The sequence below is a fragment of the Octopus bimaculoides genome, chromosome 27, assembly GCF_046866305.1.
Source record: "Octopus bimaculoides isolate indiv1 chromosome 27, ASM4686630v1, whole genome shotgun sequence".
NCBI classification, from domain to species: domain Eukaryota; kingdom Metazoa; phylum Mollusca; class Cephalopoda; order Octopoda; family Octopodidae; genus Octopus; species Octopus bimaculoides.
In genome coordinates, this window is record NC_142954.1 from 22,200,087 (window position 1) to 22,220,534 (window position 20,448).

The 20,448-nt window shown below is 38.1% G+C and overlaps 1 protein-coding gene across 2 annotated transcripts; it reads left to right on the forward strand.

Moving 5' to 3' along the window:
- Positions 1 to 369: 369 nt before the first annotated feature.
- On the forward strand, positions 370 to 20,194 carry LOC106879173 (progranulin). Of its 2 annotated transcripts, XM_014928617.3 has the most exons (7): positions 370 to 546; positions 6,719 to 6,886; positions 8,587 to 8,718; positions 9,980 to 10,132; positions 11,060 to 11,287; positions 15,669 to 15,962; positions 19,863 to 20,194. In XM_014928617.3, the coding sequence occupies exons 2-7, from the start codon at positions 6,722 to 6,724 to the stop codon at positions 20,007 to 20,009; spliced, it is 1,119 nt and encodes a 372-aa protein (XP_014784103.1). In that variant the 5' UTR covers positions 370 to 546; positions 6,719 to 6,721; the 3' UTR covers positions 20,010 to 20,194. The 2 variants fall into 2 exon arrangements, with proteins under 2 accessions (XP_014784103.1, XP_014784104.1); XM_014928618.3 differs by lacking the exon at positions 15,669 to 15,962.
- The last annotated feature ends 254 nt before the right edge of the window (positions 20,195 to 20,448 follow it).

A 20,448-nucleotide genomic window follows, 5' to 3' on the forward strand; every position in this document is an offset into this window, starting at 1 on the left:
AAACCTTTACCCTTTTAATTTGTGTATATATATGTATATATATATATATATATATATATATATACACACACACACGACGGGCTCCTTTCAGTTTCCGTCTACCAAATCCACTCACAAGGCCTTCGTTTGTCCGAGGCTACCAGTAGAAGTCACTTGCCCAAGGTTCCACGCACTGGAATTGAACCCTGGCCTCTTTCAGCTTCCGCCAACCAAATCCGCTCACAAGGTCGGCCCTTGCATGCGTGCGTACTTGCCTCTCCTTCCCCACTCTTTCCTTTCGCACTTCCACCATTCCCCCGTCTCCTCCCCTTCCCTCTTGACATTTTACTCCTGTCACATGACGTCTCCTAAACCGGAAGTTGTGACTTTGACTCAGTCTTCCTGGTTTTGCCCACTCAACACATAAAACAGTTCTTCACTTCGAGCAATCAGTCGTCTAATCTACATTAGACGCATTTATTTCAATTATAAATATATTCCGAGAGAGAGAGAGAGGAAAGGTAGAGTCGTGTGGTTCTTCATCATTCAATTATCCCTCACAAACAAGTAAGAAAACCATTTATATTTTCTCTAATCACATTTCCATGCCCCTAGGTCGGTGCCTCACGTAAATGATCGAGCTGCTAGAAACAGCAGCTAAATTATTGTTTAGCTCCGGATTAGATCTGAACGAATAGACCAGAAATCGAAAGAGATTCCTGTCTTTATATATGTATCATCCCGTCTTTATATGTATCTATGAACGAATAGACCAGAGATCGAACCAGATTCCTCTCTTTATATATATATATATATCATCCCGTCTTTATATGTATCTATGAACGAATAGACCTGGGATCGAACGAGGTTCCTGTCTTTATATATATATATCATCCCGTCTTTATATGTATCTATGAACGAATAGACCTGGGATCGAACGAGGTTCCTGTCTTTATATGTATCTATGACCACTTTGTTTTTGTCTTTTCCTTCTTTAATTTTTTTAAGGCGTGTTTCGAAAGAATTTTGCTGTTATTTCTAACAGATCGTGTGATCATAACAAGACTTACCGAACGAGATAATCCAATGTAGTCATAGTTATATAAAAACACGAGGTAGTAGCGGTAGTGCTTTCTTTTTCACGTAGGTCTGCTCGATGAGAGCTGACCTGGGGTTGTAAACAACTGTAACCCTCACAAGTTTAAATAATAGTAGAAATAACAGCTAGATTTCTCCCAAATCATCCCACCCCCCCGTCTTAAAAATTAATCTAGGCTACATTGGATAATCCGAGCTTTAGATTATGACGAAAAACAAAAAAGGTTGTATTGTTAAGATTCAATGGTTCGATCTATCATTATATTTGCTTTTGTTCTTATAGATGATTAATCTTAGATCTCACCATAAGGTTGTTTGACAGGAAATATTTCGGTTTGCAATTGACATGTGTTATTTGTTCATTTTATCTTCAGTCTTCCAGTTTGTCTAATATTTCATTATTTAATATGAATTCATTAGAACAATACGGTGAAGGTCGGACAGTACGATTGTTTTTAAAAAAAAACCCTAAAAACAAATAGAATTTATTGGTGTTTAAAATGAAATATAAATTCTTGAGATGTTGCTGTTTACTTTTATTATTTCCATGTTTGTAGAAAAACATATTCTGTTGACGTAAGGATTTTCCATCAGTAATTTATTCCGACTCTTTTGCTGGTGTTTTTCCGCTAATTCTAGCTTTCATTTTAGTCGAATTTCGTCTTTCAGTTTTTCTATGATCACCAGATACCTCCCAGTTATTCGTTACCAGCCTCTCAGTTATTTCAGTGGCTGTTTATTTTCACAGATTAAACCAAAATAAAGCTAAAAGACATGATATTCCGTTGGCCAACAAAACATTAGAACGGTACACGTTGTTAAAAGTGAAAGTAGTGATACTGATTCCTCCTCTATTGTTTCATCGCTACCGACATTGGATTTTTTATTAACAGAAATACAAAGTCCGGCTTCTTTAAAATATAAAATTTTTTTTAAAAAAACTATTCACTTTAACTTTATTGCTTATTATCAAAATTTCGCTTTCTCGTCGGCCATTGTACGTGCTTACAACGAAAACTGCCCACAAAAATTTCTAGGGCGAAATCTACAGTCTGTAGTCATGAAGAATTACAGCTATCTGTATTCAATAACCACAACGTTGTATGAGAGTCACCTTTGGAGAAGGAATATTTTGCTGGAAAATTCTCGCCAAAATTAGTCTTTGCCTAAAGGTTAACCTTTTACAATGCTATTATTATAGAATACATTTGTTCTGGAAAGAATTTTGTTCTAGAAATACAGACATATATTTATTTGTATGAATATATATAGAGAGACAGACAGACGGCATAGAGTCGGAGATTATCCCGTGTGCTTGAAAAACAAAAAAAATTTGAAACCTTGTTAATTCTTAGAATGTTTTTGGTTTCGTTTTTCTGCGAAACGGTTTGCCCCACCTACTTTTCTCTCTAAGTTTTTTCTACTTTTTGACCGCCTTTCGATTTTTTTCTTTTCTTTTTAAATTTATTTCAACAAGTTAGGCAAAAGAAGTTAAAACTAAAAAGTTACAGGAAGAGGTGTAGAGCAAAATAATCATAGAATGCTCCCTCCATTTCTTTTTTTTTTATTTTTGTGTGTGTTGGATTGTCTTCTGTATTGTAATTTTTTATGCTTAAAACATGCACATCTGAAATAAATACAAGCGTTTGGCGCCCTAATTTCCATCTCCATTCTGTAAGAACAAATATACTCTTTTTCCAAAATTTCTATGACTCTTCTAATTTTTAGGTTTTACCTCTTTTTAGATGAGTGTAAGGAAGAGACTATAAATAAAAGGTGGGGACGGGTAGGGGGATAAGTTCCTTAGAGTGTGAGAGTAACAGATGGTTAGAGATGAGTCTGGGGGTGTAGTCGATGGTAAATATCAATGGAGTGGAGGGGGTGAAAGAAATGAGTGGCTCAGGAAGTCGGTGATAAGTGGGAGTACAATAAACAGAAAATATGTAAATGATGTGCAGGGTAAGAGATTGGAGGATACAGGGATGAAGATAGATGTCAGAAGTATGTAGGGATGGATATATTGAGCAGGTGGAGATGCCACAACAGAGTAATGAGAATAATAGCAGGTAAAAGAAGGTGTTAAATGTAAGCTAAGGGCACAGAAAAGGTTGATTGGTGGAAAAGAAATTGGGAAGGGATGATATTGCAAATTATAAAGGGATTTAAAACCAGCCATATCCGGCCAAAAGTATTCTGCCTGTTTTATGTTCAAACTGACCGGATCTGGTCTCTCGCACCAACCCTACAATATTGCTTTAAAAATTAACAGCTACCTCATCAAAATCTCATAGCTACAAGATGATGTATGATTAGTTCAAAACAATGTAGATGAAAAAGCATTCATTTTGACAGAATAATGCGAACACTAAAGGGTTAAATGAAAGTAGTTCCAGGAAAAGGGTTGGAGTAACTGATATCACAAATAGGGATAAAATGTGTGTATATTTTGCTCTCATATAATTATGGTAGCTGAATAGTGCCATAGTTACAAGAGTGAAAGGATGAGTATTGCAAGATGAAAGGTGGAGACAGTTGTGTGCAAGCGCAAGGCCCAGTAAGTGTGTAGACATAAAGATAAGGCTTTTATGCCCCACTTTCATCAAGACGAACAGATCTTCGCAAGCAAAGCAAATTGGCCAATTATCTGGGTTCTTTGTTATCTTACTCCATGTGGCTTAACATCTTGGCATCAGCCTTCACTACTTCCTTCCACATCTTCCTGGGTCTCCCCTCTTTCACAAGTTCCATCCATGTTCTTTAACAATTCTGTAAATGGATGTTCTCATCATAAGCACAGCCTTCTCTCTTACATCTGATTCCTCTTATTTCCCTATTTTTCTCCCAACACACTAACTCTTTGTTGTACATGTACACTGACAATACACAACAGATTGTTGTACATGCACACTGACAATACACAACCAACAGAGCCTACTAGGTTCATTCATATTCCTTCCTATCTCCTATTATAAATAATGCTCAGTTTAACAATTAAAAATTAAGCTTAATGAAACCAACTACATTTTATAATTAGAGCCTTTTATTATCAATTATTGAAGAATTTTAATTTTGCTAATTGTTTGTTAATGATTGTGTTTAGCTGTCACTTTCAATTTGTCTCGCATTCTCCATCAGATTGAAATATGTACAAAGTTCAAAAGTCATTCTGTTAACTTGTCTATGAATGTTAACAAAACATTCGCTGCATAAAACCAACAATGCAAACAATAAGGATAAGTGATCGCGCAAATCAAGGCCCTCTGAATTGAGGGAATCTCTTTTAAATATCATTGATAAACAAAACACAAAGTTAACAAAAAAGAAACATTTATTGACATAGAGATAATAAATAGCATTATTCTGTGTGTGTGTGTGTGTGTTTATATATACATATGTATATATATATATATATCTATATATATATATATGTGTGTGTGTGTGTGTGTATATACGTACATATATATATGTATATATAATGTGTTGCTATACATATCTCTCTCTTCCTCTTCTCCTGCCTCTTGTCGCCCACCTTGTTCCACTTCCTCCCTCTACCACTCCTCTCTGCTCACATGTGACTTCTGGTCACTTCTCTCTTTCTCAATCCAGCCGACTTAAAGGCGAGACGTAGTTACTATCTCTCCAGCTTCGTCATTTCACTAGCGTTCAATATCCCACGCGTCTGGTAGTACTGGCGTCGACCATGCTCGAATGGTGCTTTTTACATGGTACCAGCACAAGTACCAGTCAGGCAGTATTGGCATTAGCCATGGGGATGAGTTCATTTGACTCAACAAGTCTTCTCAAGCGCAGCATATTGCCTGACGATTGAAGGGTACTCTTACATGGGCCAGTTATGCGACACTGGCGTAGGCCACAGCTACGATCTCACTTGGCTTGCTGAGTCTTCTCAAGCACAGCAAATCTCCAAAGGTCTCAGGTGCTTGTCATTGCTTCTGTGAGGTCCAACATTCAAAGGTCATGCTTCACCACCTCATCCCAGGTCTTCCTGGGTCTATCTCTTCCGCAGGTTCCCTCCACTGTTAGGGTGTGACACAGCTGTCCTCATCCATACCTGACACATGTCCATACCAGCACAGTCGTCTCTCTTGCACACCACATCTGATGCTTCTTATGTCCAACTTTTCTTGCACTCTGTCATGTATGCACACTGACATTACACATCCAACGGAGCATACTAGCTTCATTTCTTGCAAGCTTACGCATGTCCTCAGCAGTCACAGCCCATGTTTCACTGCCATGTAGCATGGCTGTTCACACACATGCATCATACAGTTTACCTTTCACTCTGAGTGAGAGATTCTTTGTTACCAGCAGAGGTAGGAGATTTCTGAACTTTGCCGAGGTTATTCTAGCAGCTATGCTCTCAGGGCATCCATTCCAACTACTGACTTCTAGGTTTTTCCCCCTTCTGATGGAAGCTGTTCTCTGCACATTGTCAGTGCCCCTGTGCATCTGCCACACACAAAAACTATCTTCCCAGTTAGTTTTCCTTTGATATTGCCGCACCTTTTATGTGTCCAGAGCTTACACTGAGTACATCTTATGGAGTTTCTACCTTTTCTACAGATCAAGCAGGGCCATCTACCTGAAGGGATTTGTGATTTGTCTGCCTTCCTACTTACTAAGACTTTGGTTTTTGCTAGATTCTAGACTTGCTTCCACACCTAAGGCCCTTCAATTCTAGACTTGCTTCCACACCTAAGGCCCTTCGATTCTAGACTTGCTTCCACACCTGAAACTTCTCCTCTAGTTCTGGTAGTGACTCAGCTATTAGAGCAAGGTCATCAGCATAGAGGAACTCCCAGGGTCAGCCTAATACTATTAATACTAACAACAGATCGTGTTTAAATTACTTTTGCATATTTGTAGTTCTAACCATATGCAAGATCTGATCAGAGAGTATCATCACTGTTGCTATGGTAACAGAGCTAAAGTATGCAGAGTGAAGCTGCTTGGCACAGATTGACCTTGAGCTCAGACACACTAAGTTGTAGCGATCTGGCTCACTTCCATTGTTTGTAGCAGTACTTGGAAGTAAAGTGTGTCAAGTGCGGTCATCTCAAAAGGAAGATCAGGTTCCAGTTGTGCAGGATCTCCTGGATAGAGTCAGAGAAGATGAAAACTTTTTGAAAACAGTGATAATAGGTGAGGAATCGTGGGTCTATGGCTATAACCTCAAAATCAAGGCAAAAGATCAAATCCTACTTGAAGCAAATAAGATTTCAAAAAGTCAAGGAAACCCAAGAAAATGCAAGGTTGTTTATGGAAGACCAGCAGTTGCCCTTGCATACCAGCCTCCCCTCTCTGCACCATTGATGTTATCCAAGAGAAAGACAAAAGCCGATACAGCTTGGCGCCAGTGAACTGGAGCAACATGAAATAAAGTGTCTCGCTCAAGAACACAATACACAGTTCGGTCCAAGAATCGAACTCACTACCTCATGAATGTGAGCCTGATGCTCTTAATCACTGAGCCATGCACCTTCACATAATTATGTAATAAATATAAAATTCTGTCACTTTGCCCGGTTTCATAGAAATTGATAGTTAATTCTGAGACACCCTGTATTTTTATACATTTGTTCCTGTTTATTTTTCATATATTTTTTGTCTTCTTTAGGAAATGTTGTACCCCCTCTTTGCCGTTCTGTTCTTGTCTGCCGTCCAAGGAGGAAAACTCTACTACAACCGCCACGATGATCTGTGTTCCAATAGCATAGCCGCCTGCCCGGATGGTACTTGTTGCCTTATTGGCCCCAATGAATATGCTTGTTGTATCTATAAGAATGTAAGTACTTTTTCCCGATTTCATAAAATTTCCTCATGTGTTTCTCACATTGGCTGGTAAGTATAATCTGAAGCCTGGTTTACCATTGCCTCGTGACCTTTGCATGCTTTTAATGTAATTCTTCTCAAAGAACCCCTTTTTCGATTACCCCTTGCTTACAATCCAACAAAAAATTAACTGCTGACCGGTTGATCATCCTTAGAGGACTACATGCGCATGTGTCACTTCATCGAGATTCTTTTGTTTCTTTCTTTTATGTCTTTCAGTTATTAGGCTGCGACCATGCTGGGGCACTGCCTTGAAGAACTTTTAGTTGAATGGATTGACCCCAATAATTTTTTTTTTTTTTTAACCCTTTAGTGTTCACATTATTCTGCCATAATTAATGCTTTTTTATCCACATTGTTTTGAACTAATCATGCATTAACTCGTAGCTACGAGATTTTGATGAGGTAGCTGTTAATTTTTAAAACGATATTGTAGGGTTGGTGTGAGAGACCAGATCTGGCCAGTTTGAACATAGAATAGGCAGAATGCTTTTGGCCGGATATGGCCGGTTTAAATGCTAAAGGGTTAAGCTTGGTACTTATCTTATTGGTCTCTTTTGCTGAACTGCTAAGTTACAGGGGCTTAAACACACCAACACTGGTCTTCAAACAGTTGTGTGGGGGACAAACTCAGACACAAAGTCACATACACACACACACATATATATATATATATATATATATATATATATATATATATATATATATATATATATATATATATATATATATATATATATATATATATATATACAATGGGCTTCCTTCAATTTCCCCCTACCAAATGCATTCACAAGGCTTTGGTCAGCCCAAGGCTATAGTCTAGTGGTTCCCAAACATTTTCGGGCTGCCGCCCCCTTGACACCCAAGCCACATTCCTAATGCCCCCACCCCAACTAACCATCACAAACATAGACCCCTTTCTGGAGCAAATTCAAAACAACTGCATTTCACAAATAAAACTTAACCTAATGAAGCCATTATTTTGTTGCTTTTACATGAATCACCCCACTTCAACACCCCCTTGGAACTTTCCACCGCCCCCAGGGGGCAATACCACCCACTTTGGGAACCACTGCTATAGTAGAAGACACAAAAGGGACCAATAGAGTAAGTACCATGCTTTAAGAAAAAAATGGAAAGTTCTGGGGTTGGTTAGTTTGACTAAAATTCCTCACGGTAGTGCCCCAACATGGCCACAGTCTAATGACTATAACAAGTAGACCATAAAAGATACAAGTATTGCATCTGGTTTATAACCTCACCCAGTTTAAATATTTTATTCTGAAGAAAATTCACAACCCCTCTAAACATCAACTGCCCCCTAGGGAGTTGCTATTCCTTTTTGAGCATCACAGTCAGATACTAGCATCCAGGTTAAGAACACTGGTGTAGGGTGCATGTTATGGCAGCTTTTGTTTTTCATTTTTTGACTAGTTTCAACTCAAGAGCTGCAGCCATGCTAGAGCACCGCTGTTAGGAAAAGTTGCCAGCAGACAGCTACAGAGAATCGAAACCTGTACCTCTCAGATACCAGCTGAGTGCTCTGTACCTTTTAGCTATGTGGCCCCTTTGGAAATTATAATAATTATTTGTTTCGTGTATTTGTACAATCTTCTTTATATTTCATATTGCTGTACTTTCTTGTTCCAGGCTGAATGTTGTTCAGACAAGACCCATTGCTGCCCTGAGGGTTATGCCTGTGATGTGAAAAATGGTCAGTGCATAAAGGATGGAATCAAGATTTCATGGCAAAATGCTTCATTGACAACAAGGAAGCACAAGGTACCTTGTATATTTTATGTAATTTTTTTCATATCCACAAACTTGACTTAAACACTCAACCATGAATGCAACTGGCATGGGTGTGATATATGCATATATGTACATGCATGCATACATATATATATATATATATATATATATATATATATATATATGTGTGTGTGTATATATATATTGGCTCTTGTGCGGGTGGCACATAAAATACACCATTTTGAGCGTGGCCGTTACCAGTACCGCTTGACTGGCCTTCGTGCGGGTGACACGTAAAAGCACCCACTACACTCTCTGAGTGGTTGGCGTTAGAAAGGGCATCCAGCTGTAGAAACTCTGCCAAATCAGATTGGAGCCTGGTGTAGCCATCTGGTTTCACCAGTCCTCAGTCAAATCGTCCAACCCATGCTAGCATGGAAAGTGGACGTTAAACGATGATGATGATGATACCATCCCACATGAGACCAGCTGGGAAAGATGTTTTCCTGGGGTTAAAATATAGTAACACATTTCTGTATTGAACAGCCATGTTATAGTGGCCAAAATATGTTACTTGATGGTAGTAATGTTATACTAAACTTTCTGTAATCTAGGACAGTTATAAGTGCCACGCCTAAAAAGTCTCAACATTTCCGGAATATATCTCATGAGAGAGAAATTAGTATCATATAAAAGTGCTTTGTATTGTTTCATACATTCCTGGTTTTATTTTTAGTCAAATAACCAAAACGAACTATTGTTGGGTTTTTTTTCAGTGGAAGGGGTTGTCTTCCACCTCACCACCACCACCACTCTACATACACAATCAGAACTTTTTCTGAAATTTAAATGAAAATAAATTCAACTTTACGATGAAAGTAAACAAAGTTTGTTCTTTTTTAGAAGTGTTGAGATGTATTGTAAGAACAGAAATAAATTTATTTCTCAAACGCGTGATAATGCTATAAATAGCGGGATCGGGATAAATTATCCATTTATTGCAGAAAAATACGCTACTGGCCAGCTATGAGACTCGAACTCACATCTCTGTGATTACGCGTCAAGTGTTTTACCATTAAACTCTAAAATTGCAGAAGAATTCGTTGCTGGGCAGTTTAGTTTAATGGTAAAACACTTGACGCGTAATCACAGAGATGTGAGTTCGAGTCTCATGGCTGGCCAGTAGCGTATTTTTCTGCAATAAATGGATAATTTATCCTGATCACGCGTTTGAGAAATAAATTCATTTCTGTTCTTAATTGAAAATAATTTTGAAAATTTATCTTTTCAGCCAACCAATGATGTTGGATTTGTCAACAAACTGAACTTTTTCGACAGAGTTTTTAGCCATGAAAGAACTTTGAAAAGGACTCCAAAATGCCAGTCGAACCACACAGTTTGTCTTTTAGAGAATAATGACTTTGGTTGCTGCCCTTATCCAAATGTAAGTTATTTACTGAATTTTGTCTCCACCCCACTATCTCTCTCTCTCTCTCTGTCTCTCTCTTTCTCCTTTCATCATGATGATAGGGATTGTTAATGACTTTTGCATTGGTCTCATCTTGTAATTATGGTCATGTTGGAGCATCACCTTAAAGAGTTCTGGTCAATTATATTCACCCCAGTGCTTTGTCTGGCTCTTGTTTTATCAGTTTCAAAAGGGGACAAATACCAAAAGACCCTACTTGACCACACAGCCTAACCTTATATAGTCTAGCAACCCTTACCTGTTTCAAACAAGGTCATATCTCCCCATGGCTAGACATGTTTTTGCAGACATGGCTGTGTGGTAAAAAAGTTTGCTTCCCAACCACATGGTTCCGGGTTCAGTCTCACTATCTGGCACCTAATTTTTAGTCGACTGAATCAATCCCAGTGATTTTCGCTTTTAAGCCTTTGTCGATCTCTTTTGCTAAACCGCTGGGGGAAAAAAGTGAAAGGCTGCCCCAGACTGCTTAGAAGAGATATGGCAGAAATGTTAGCACGCCGGGCAAAATGCTTAGCGGTATTTCGTCTGCCGTCACGTTCTGAGTTCAAATTCCGCCGAGGTCGACTTTGCCTTTCATCCTTTCGGGGTCGATAAATTGAGTACCCGTTACGCACCGGGGGTCGATGTAATCGACTTAATCCCTTTGTCTGTCCTTGTTTGCCCCCTCTATGTTTAGCCCTTTGTGGGCAATAAAGAAATAAGAAGAGACATGGGTTCAAATTCCACTGGATTTTTTTAACCTAACATTTACATGCTATCATTTATAGCTTTATCCACTTCGAGATTCATCATTCCAAAAAAAGAATATATATTTCTATGTTTTTTCACCTTTGACCTCCTTAATTTCCATTTCCCATTGACGTTGCTTGTTTTTCTCTGCAGGCCATCTGCTGCAGTGGTGGTGAAGGTCTGTGTTGTCCAAACGATCACACATGTAATGTGAATTCTAAGAAATGTGAGAAAAGCGCCACAAAGGTCGCCAGAGCTGAGGACCCATTGCCCAAGCACCTTTCCGACCAAATATGTCCTGATGCACAGACCTCTTGTACAAGCAACATGACTTGCTGCCCTTTAGCTGATGGAGAATATGGTTGTTGCCCATTCCCTAACGTAAGTTTTCTTTTATTCTTAAATGTTTCCGGTCATCAGACTGGCCATATTGGAGCAGCGTTTTCAAGAGTTTGATTTAGCACCATTAATAAAATTGAAACCTTTGGTGATGATAATGGTAATTGTAAATAGAATGAAATAAATGTGTGATAATAAAACGAAAATAGTAATAGTAATAATAATAATATATAAAATTTTAAAAAGTATTAAGTTAATCATTAAGTAATTAGTTAATATTATTATTAGTAAAAAGTGTATTCATAATGATGATGATATAGATAGCTAATAAATATCTAATATTGACGAATAAAATAAAACACTACACACATACCACTCACATATACATATGTGTATATATATATATATATACACACACACACACGCACACACACACCACTCACATATATATATATATATATACACACATACATATATATATACACACACACACACACATATATATACACACATATATACATATATACACACATATATATATATACATACATAGTTAAAATTAGCACACCAGGCGAAATGCTTAGCGGTATTTCGTCTGTCTTTACATTCTTAGTTCAAATTCTGCCGGAGTTGACTTTGCCTTTCATCCTTTCAGGGTCAATACATTAAGTACCAGTTGCATACTGGGGTTCAATCTAATCGACTCCCCACCACCATAAAAATAATTTCAGGCCTTGTGCCTAAAGTAGAAAAGAATATACTTGGCAGTATAGTATGGTTGAAAAATGAAATATTGTTTTCTTGCTGGCAGGAATATGTTTAATTTGGGATCTGCCATGCTTGAGAAGACTTTTCAAGCCAAGTGAAAGTGTAGATGTGGCATTTAACTTTCACCTGTGCCATTGACATATATAAAGCACCCATTACACTCTTGGAGTGGTTGGCACTAGGAAGGGCATCCAGCTGTAGAAGCCATGCCAAATCAGACTGGAACCTGGTGCAGCTCTCCAGCTTAGCAGTTTTCAGTTAAACCATCCAACCCATGCCAGCATGAAAAGCAGATGCTAATTGATGATGATGACGATAATGTAAATTGGTCTATCTCATAGTGTTATACCCCTAAACTAGTTGATGGGTTGAATGTGGTGCTGATGAAAGCAAAAATGAACATCTATTCCACAAAGAATGCATTGGAAAAAGGCTTGTGAAGCTGTTTCTAACTCCTATTAAAATTATTAAGTTCTTTAGGACATATTCACAATGTAAAATTCCCTGGAAGAAGTTATTATTTTGTAATGTAAAAACTTAAAACTTTCTCACTCTTCTTCCAATTCCTAATCTACTAATATTTTATGAAAAAATGAAAAAAAATATTACATGTATTTCTTCCAGACTGTAATTAATTCCATCTTCAATGAAATATCTCATTTTATAAAGTATTTAATTAAATAAGTGACAGGTCGTGTCGTGCTGAGGATTTCTAAAAAGAACAAAATAGTACGAGATATGATTTCTAACAACTAAGAAATGTTAAGAACTTTGTATTTAAGTAAACAAGAACATTTAAAATGTATCCCTTCTTTTCTAATAATTCCTTAATTTTCAAATTTCTAATCCTGCCTAGTACTATGACAAAATGATTTCTCCCCCTCGTAATAGCTGTAACTGTCAGAGGGATCACATGTCTGCACTTCATAATCGTTAACTAAAATATAATTGCAGTAAACTACTGAAGTAAAAGAAACATAAAAAATACAAAAATATAGCTGCTGTCTCGTTATACTCATCATCATCATGGCATTGGTTTGTTGTAAAGTTCTGATATTGAAACTGACATCTTTCCCATAAACCAATTTTGTCAGTTGCCTCTACGACTGATTCTACATTTTCTAAGCAATTTTGGAAATGAATAACTGTACCAAATAGTAACAAAAGAGGAAATAACAGTAGTTATATCATTGATGTTTTCACCCTGTCTCTAAAGGGGTGGGGTTGAAGTTGCTGAAGAGGTGACAGGATGTGTGACACAAGATTTCCAAACAAAGGACATTAGATAAGAACGGTGATAAACACATGAAGAACGAATATATATTGTGTGTGTGTGTGTGTTTATTTGGCAAGGAAGAAAAAAAAAAAAAGACCATCCTTAAAAATAACAGTATCTGTTTCAACACATGATTTCATATCAAGAATCTTGCAACACAAATTGATAAGCATACTGAAGTAATTAGATTGTGCTGATAGTTTCCTCCTGGTCAATCTGTTGGGCTCCACAGCATGTAAACTATTATATCATACATATATGCAGACATTCAAATAACTTGAGAACAAAGTTTTTGATTATTCAAACAATTTGGTAATAACATTGGGAACATTTATATCACCGTAGCAGCCAGTGTCTCCTAATCTAGGTTCATCCTCATTATCATAGTCAGTGGTCTGTAACAACTAATCAAATTCTTCCAAATCCGATGCTTTTGGTTCAAATCGATATGGTGCAATGTGTCGGACATCTTCTTTGTTGATGTCGTCAAAAGACGACTCTTCAAAAAACAAACGAAGGTCAATATCTACTGAAGGAATGGACAGCATGATCTCATCATAGTGATGCTGACATCACATGCAGTTGCTACTAAGCTACTAATTACTTTTGAAGTCTTCTTTGAACAGTCAGATGTCAGTTTACTTGGAAAGAAACAATTCAGTTATTAACGAAGAGGTGAAATTAAGGCATGCAAGATTTCACAGCTCTAGCATCTACCTATGAAATTTTCAGCCCATCCTCATAGGTCCTAACTTTGTTATGTCTGTAAATGTATTTTTAGCCAAGACTGGGCAGCCAGAGACAGTATGATTTATTGTTCCTTCTCCATCACCACATATTCTGCAGTTACTTGTATTTTTCTTCATTATGTGTTTCTGGATATGGCAGAAATGTTAGCACGCCGGGCGAAATGCTTAGCAGTATTTCATCTGTCTTCGTGTTCTGAGCTCAAATTCCACTAAGGTCGACTTTGCCTTTCATCCTTTCAGGGTTGATGAATTAAGTGCCACTTACGTACTGGGGTTGATCTAACCCTCCCCCAAAATTTCGGGCCTTGTGCCTAGATTAGAAAAGAATATTTTAATATACAAAAGCTGCAAGCTGGCAGAAACATTAGCATGCCAAGTGAAATGCTTAGTGGTATTTCATCTGTCCTTTTAGGGTTGATAAATTAAGTACCAGTTACTTACTGGGGTTGATTTAACCAACTGGCTCCCTCCCCAAAAATTTCGGGCCTTGTGCCTAGAGTAAAAAGATTGTGTTTCTGGTGGGGAGGCTTTGATTTTGTGTTACAATTAAAAATCCTTCAGTTTCTGCTTTCAGCCCTTTGTCTCCCAGTATTTGCCATGTAAGGGTTTTTCTTGCCATTTTTCTATCATGGAATTTAGCAGTTCCAATTTAATCTTAGATTTTAGTTGCTTTACACCTTTTATTACTTGTTCTTTTCTTCATAGTTCTCAGATATTATGACCTCTTTCTTGTATCTTTTATCTCCTTGGCAACAGAAAACAGTGTTTTGTTTTGCTCATGTTCCATGGTTATTTCTACCAGTTTTCATTGGTTCTCAGATATTTCTGTAATCTTTTTGTGGATATTTTATAGAAGTTTTCTAAGTGTATAAGGCCTCTACCACCTTCAATTTGTTGTATATATCTTTCTATATTAGATTCTGGGTGATGTATTCTAAATGACCTCAATATTTTTCTATTAAACCAACTATTAACAAATTCAACAATGAAAAATGCCATTCAAAAACATCTAGAAAAACATATATACCTCAAAAACCCTATTCGAAAAATCAATAAATAGCAAATAACATTAAAATAAATCATAAGAATAATAAAAATGATAATAATAAAATCAATGTACGTATCTAATCTTATAATAAAATATCAAATAAATATAGAATAATATATATATATACACATATATACATATATATACATATATATATAAACATATATATATAAACATATAAATACATAGTGGACTAAATTGAAATTGAAACCGTATAATAGCGAAGGTATTATCTCACATTACAACAGAGATGTTATTGTTTCACTTTTGACACGTTATACCGGAACAGTGTAAGAGATTGCTCTGTGCTTGCATTAGGCAAGAAGATGAACATTTTTTTGATCCATGACATTGCATGGACCCTAAGTAAGACACGTGTAAAATTTTAATGAAATCTGTTGGGTAGTTCTCGAGTTTTAGTGATGCACACATACAGACACACATTCTTAGTTTTATATATATAGATATATTATTCACTGTTTATTATATAGAGATAATTCTCTAGTGTTATACCATAGTCCCAGTGATTTTCTTCTCCCTCATCTGTTTATTTAACATTTCCTTTACTATCCCGACTGATAGGCGGTTTGTTGTAGTGACCATCTACACTGCTGTCCGCAAAATAGCATCTGCGATATGAGCAGCCAAACCTGCATTTTACAGAACGATACTAACCGTCTTACTAAGGGCTCTGCTTACGATAGAACTCAGTGGAGAATGGTGTCCCAAGTGAAAGGCGGCAATTTGGCACCATCAGAAGCAGCGGCACTGCCTCTTGTGAAGGATACTCTGTGTCCTGACAACAGTTCATGCTCTGAAAATGACACTTGTTGTGCCATGAACACTGGCGTCTGGGGTTGTTGTTCCTACACACATGTAAGTGATTTTACCATTGATTCAGTTACTTGTTGTCGTTGTTGTTGTTGCTGTTGTTGATTTTAGTTTGCTTCATTTCTGCATCCTCATCATTTAGTGTCCATCTTCTATGCTGGCATGGGTTAGACGGTTTGGCTAGAGATGGTAAGCCAGAGAGTTGCACCATACCCCAGTCTGTTTTGGCTGGATGCCCTTTGTAATACCAACCACTCTGCTGAGTGTACTGGATGCTTTTACATATCGCCGGCTCGGGTAGGCTTGTACATGTGACCAGCAAGGGTACCTTCTATGTGTCACCATCATGGGTACTTTTAATGCATTACTGGCACAGGTGCCGTTTACATGTCACTACCACAGGTACCCTGTCCGTGTCACCAGCTCCACACAAACCTGTGCTCATCAGTTGGTTATGATCTGTAAACAGTTTTGAGTTGGAGCTGGAAAGAGAAGAATGGACACACAATGCACACTGAATCTGTAAAACGGAATAGAAGAAGAAAAACACAATGCACATGTCAAAATAAAATGGAAAAGAAAAATCTTTTCTACTCTAGGCACAAGGCCCGAAATTTGGGGAGAGGGAGGCCAGTTGATTAGATCAACCCCAGTACGTGACCAGTACTTAATTTATCAACCCCGAAAGGATGAAAGGCAAAGTTGACCTTGGCAGAATTTGAACTCAGAATGTAAAGACAGATGAAATACCTATTTCTTTACTGCCCACAAGGGGTTACACACAGAGGGGACAAACAAGGACAGACAAACAAATTAAGTCGATTATATCGACCCCAGTGCGTAACTGGTACTTATTTAATCGACCCCGAGAGGATGAAAGGCAAAGTCGACCTCAGCGGAATTTGAACTCAGAACATAGCAGCAGATGAAATACCGCTAAGCATTTCGGCCAGCTTGCTGCCTTAAAATGGCAGAGAATGAAAGCATAATGCCAAACTAGTCATGTAACTATCTGTATGCCACACCTGACTCCACTTTCACACAGCTTTACTGCAATTTTCCAGTTTTACTCTTTTTGTTTACATGTTGTTGCTTTTTCCTTGTTTGTTGTTGGAATATTTTGTCATGTCGATCGATGTTGTCTGTAAAAACAAGCAACCTTTTTGTCTTCTCCTGAGTACTAAGGATAATCTCTCCTCAGTGCAGTATAATCCTTTTTAAGAATTACTCAGAACATAATATATTTGGTAATGCTATAGATATCGTCTAGCTTTGGAGTGAAATAAACCCCTTCGGTCATGACTGACCATGGGATTGCACCTAGAAAGTTACCCTCCAAAGCACAAGTCTGGGCAAGGTTGTTTGTGGAAGATTAACAGTCGGCCATATCAGCATCCCCTCTCCACACCACCAATGTTATCCAAGGGAAAGGCAAAAGGGGCTGATACAGCTTGGCACCAGTGACGTCACAACTCATTTCTACAGCTGAGGGAACTGGAGCAACGTGAAATAAAGTGTCTTGCTCAAGAACACAACACACACTCCAGTCTGGGAATTGAACTCACTACCTCATGATTGTGAGCCTGATGCTCTACCACTGAGCCATGTGCCTTCACAATGACAACATAATAATTAAGTCAAATTTTGGCACAGGGCCAGCAATTTTGGGGGAGTGAGGTAAGTTGATTGCATTGACCCTGGTACTCAACTAGTACTTATTTTATCAACCCCCAAATGGATAAAAGGCAAGATGAAACATACACACACACACACACACATATATATATATATTTATATATGTTGTTGTTTGTTCCTTCTCAAGCCATGCCTGGCTCATAGAGGTCATTTTCTGAGTTTCATATAGGCTTCCCACCTGGACAGGACCCCAGTCCGTCGCAGGTGAGCTGCTAGATGCAGGAGGAATGAGCAAGAAAAAGTTGTGATGAAAGAGTCAGCAGAAGTTCACCATTACTTTCTGCCGGAGCCGCGTGGAGCTTAGGTGTTTCACTCATAAACACACATTGCCTGGTCTGAGATTCGAACCCATGATCCTTCGACCGCAAGTCTGCTGCTCTAACCACTAGGCCATGTGCCTCCACATATGTATGTATACACACACATACATACGACGGTCTTTTTTCAGTTTCTATCTTCCAAATCAAGGCTTTAGTTGGCCCAAGGCTATGATAGAAGATACTTGCCCAAGGTGCCACGCAATGGGACTGAACCCGGAACCATGTGGTTGTGAAGCAAGCTTCTTTTCATAAAACCACACCTATACCTATATATAGTATACCCTCAGACCTTCTATGCATGCAGTATCGTTTATTTCTTTTTCTCTGACATCTTTTAATACTTTTTCTTCTCTTTGATAAAGAACATCACCCAAAGCGTTAGGTTCCCTTGTTTCTTCTTTTACTGTATTTATCTTCGTTGTATACTGCTTTGATTGTTGTTCTTTTGCTTTATATTTTTAACCTTTTTCAGTCTTGTACTTTCGCTTGTCTCACAGTGTATTATTTGTCTCCTTTTTGTTTCATAATTTTACTTTGTTATTTGTGTGATTTTTTTCTGTCTTTCTATGTATCTATCTATTGATTTATGTATCTTTTACCTGTTCCAGTCACTAGACTGCATTGAAGAACTTTTAGTTGAATGAATTGACCCCAGTACTTATTCTATCTTATACACCAGGCAAATGCATCACATGCAGGTGGGGCCCAGTTAGAATTTTCTTTAGGTTGAGTAGCCCATCCCACTTAAAAAGTCTCTGAATAAGAGGTGTTTAAGGATGATGAACAAAACACCCATGTTTGCAAAGGTGAATTATTCAAACCTCAAAGAATTCCTCTCGACACATGGCTATGATGCTCCCCCACTACTGCTGCTCATCATCAGAGATGCACATATCATCAGCCACTAAGGGACATGCTTAACTGGTTAAGGTTAAATAACTGACAAGCAAATCTGTGGGATTGAGCAGAATATTTGCTGAGGTCCATCTTTTTATATCAAGACAAAACAGTGTACATGATAACACTTCCAATCCATTAATATCAGAAGCCATGAGGGCCACTGCTTGGTACTGTATCAGGGTATTTATTATTATTATCATCCTCGTGCTGGCAGAATCATTAGCATGCCAGGCAAAGTGCATAGCGATATTTCTTCCATCCTTATGTTCTGAGTTCAAATTCCACTGAGGTTGACTTTGCCTTTCATCCTTTTGGGGTCGATAAATTAAGTACCAGTGGAACACTGGGGATCAATGTAATTGACTAGTCCCCTCCTCCAAAATGGCTGCCCTTGTGCCAAGATTTGAAACCATTATTATTATTATTATTATTATTATATCTGTGCAAATGACAGTCTGGTCTTGTCTGTTTTATAATTTTGGCACTCCGTCGCTTACGACGACGAGGGGGGTTCCAGTTGATCCGATCAACGGAACAGCCTGCTCGTGAAATTAACGTGCAAGTGGCTGAGCACTCCACAGACACGTGTACCCTTACCGTAGTTCTCGGAGATATTCAGCGTGATACAGTGTGACAAGGCTGACCCTTTGAATTACAGGCACAACAGAAACAGGAAACAAGAGTGAGAGAAAGTTGTGGTGAAAGAGTACAGCAGGGTTCGCCACTATCCCCTGCCGGAGCCTCGTGGAGCTTTTAGGTGTTTTTGCTCAATAAACACTCATAACGCCCGGTCCGGGAATCGAAACCGCGAGTTTGCTGCCCTAACCACTGGGCCATTGCGCCTCCACCCTGTTTTATAATAGTTCTGTTGGGTTAGGGGTGGGGGGCCCAATTGCTTCTACCCACAACTGTTGCTGCATTTTCACACAGAGCGGAAACTGAAAGAAGCCCGTCATGTGTGTGTTTGTACTTGTTTGTCCCCCCCACCATTGCTCGACGGCTAATGTTGCTGTCTGCCTTTCTTTTCCAGGCTGTTTGCTGTGCTGATTACATGCACTGCTGCCCACAAAACTTCATTTGTGATTTAAACGAGAAGAGATGTGTTAAAAAAGGTTACTTATTTTTGATGTCACCATTGAAGACTGCTAAACAAGCCAAGGCTGGAGCAACATCATAGACATGTTAATCAGTCATCTTAACTTTTACATTTCTTCTTTCATTCTTTCAAATTCCTTGTCTTTTTTTTTTATTCATTTACTCTCAATTTTTTTTTTTGTATTCCTCTGTTAATTTTTATATAATAGTTTGAGCAATTAAAAAAACTGAATGCCTTATTAATGTCATGCAGTTTTTTGTTTTTTATCTTGTGTTCTTGTATTGATTTCAGTCATTGAATGATAATTATGCTGGGAATCACATCTTGAAGACTTTAAATAATTTTTTCAACTCCAGCAGTTTTTGTTGTACTAAATTCATTGATTAATGAACAAAATTCTTCCTTTCTGTAAAAGGACCTACACTGAGGCAGCCCTAAATGCTATGGGGTACAGTAATCCCTCGCCATATCACTGAGACCCCCTTCAGTCATGAAGGGCCATGGGATTGCACCTAGGAAG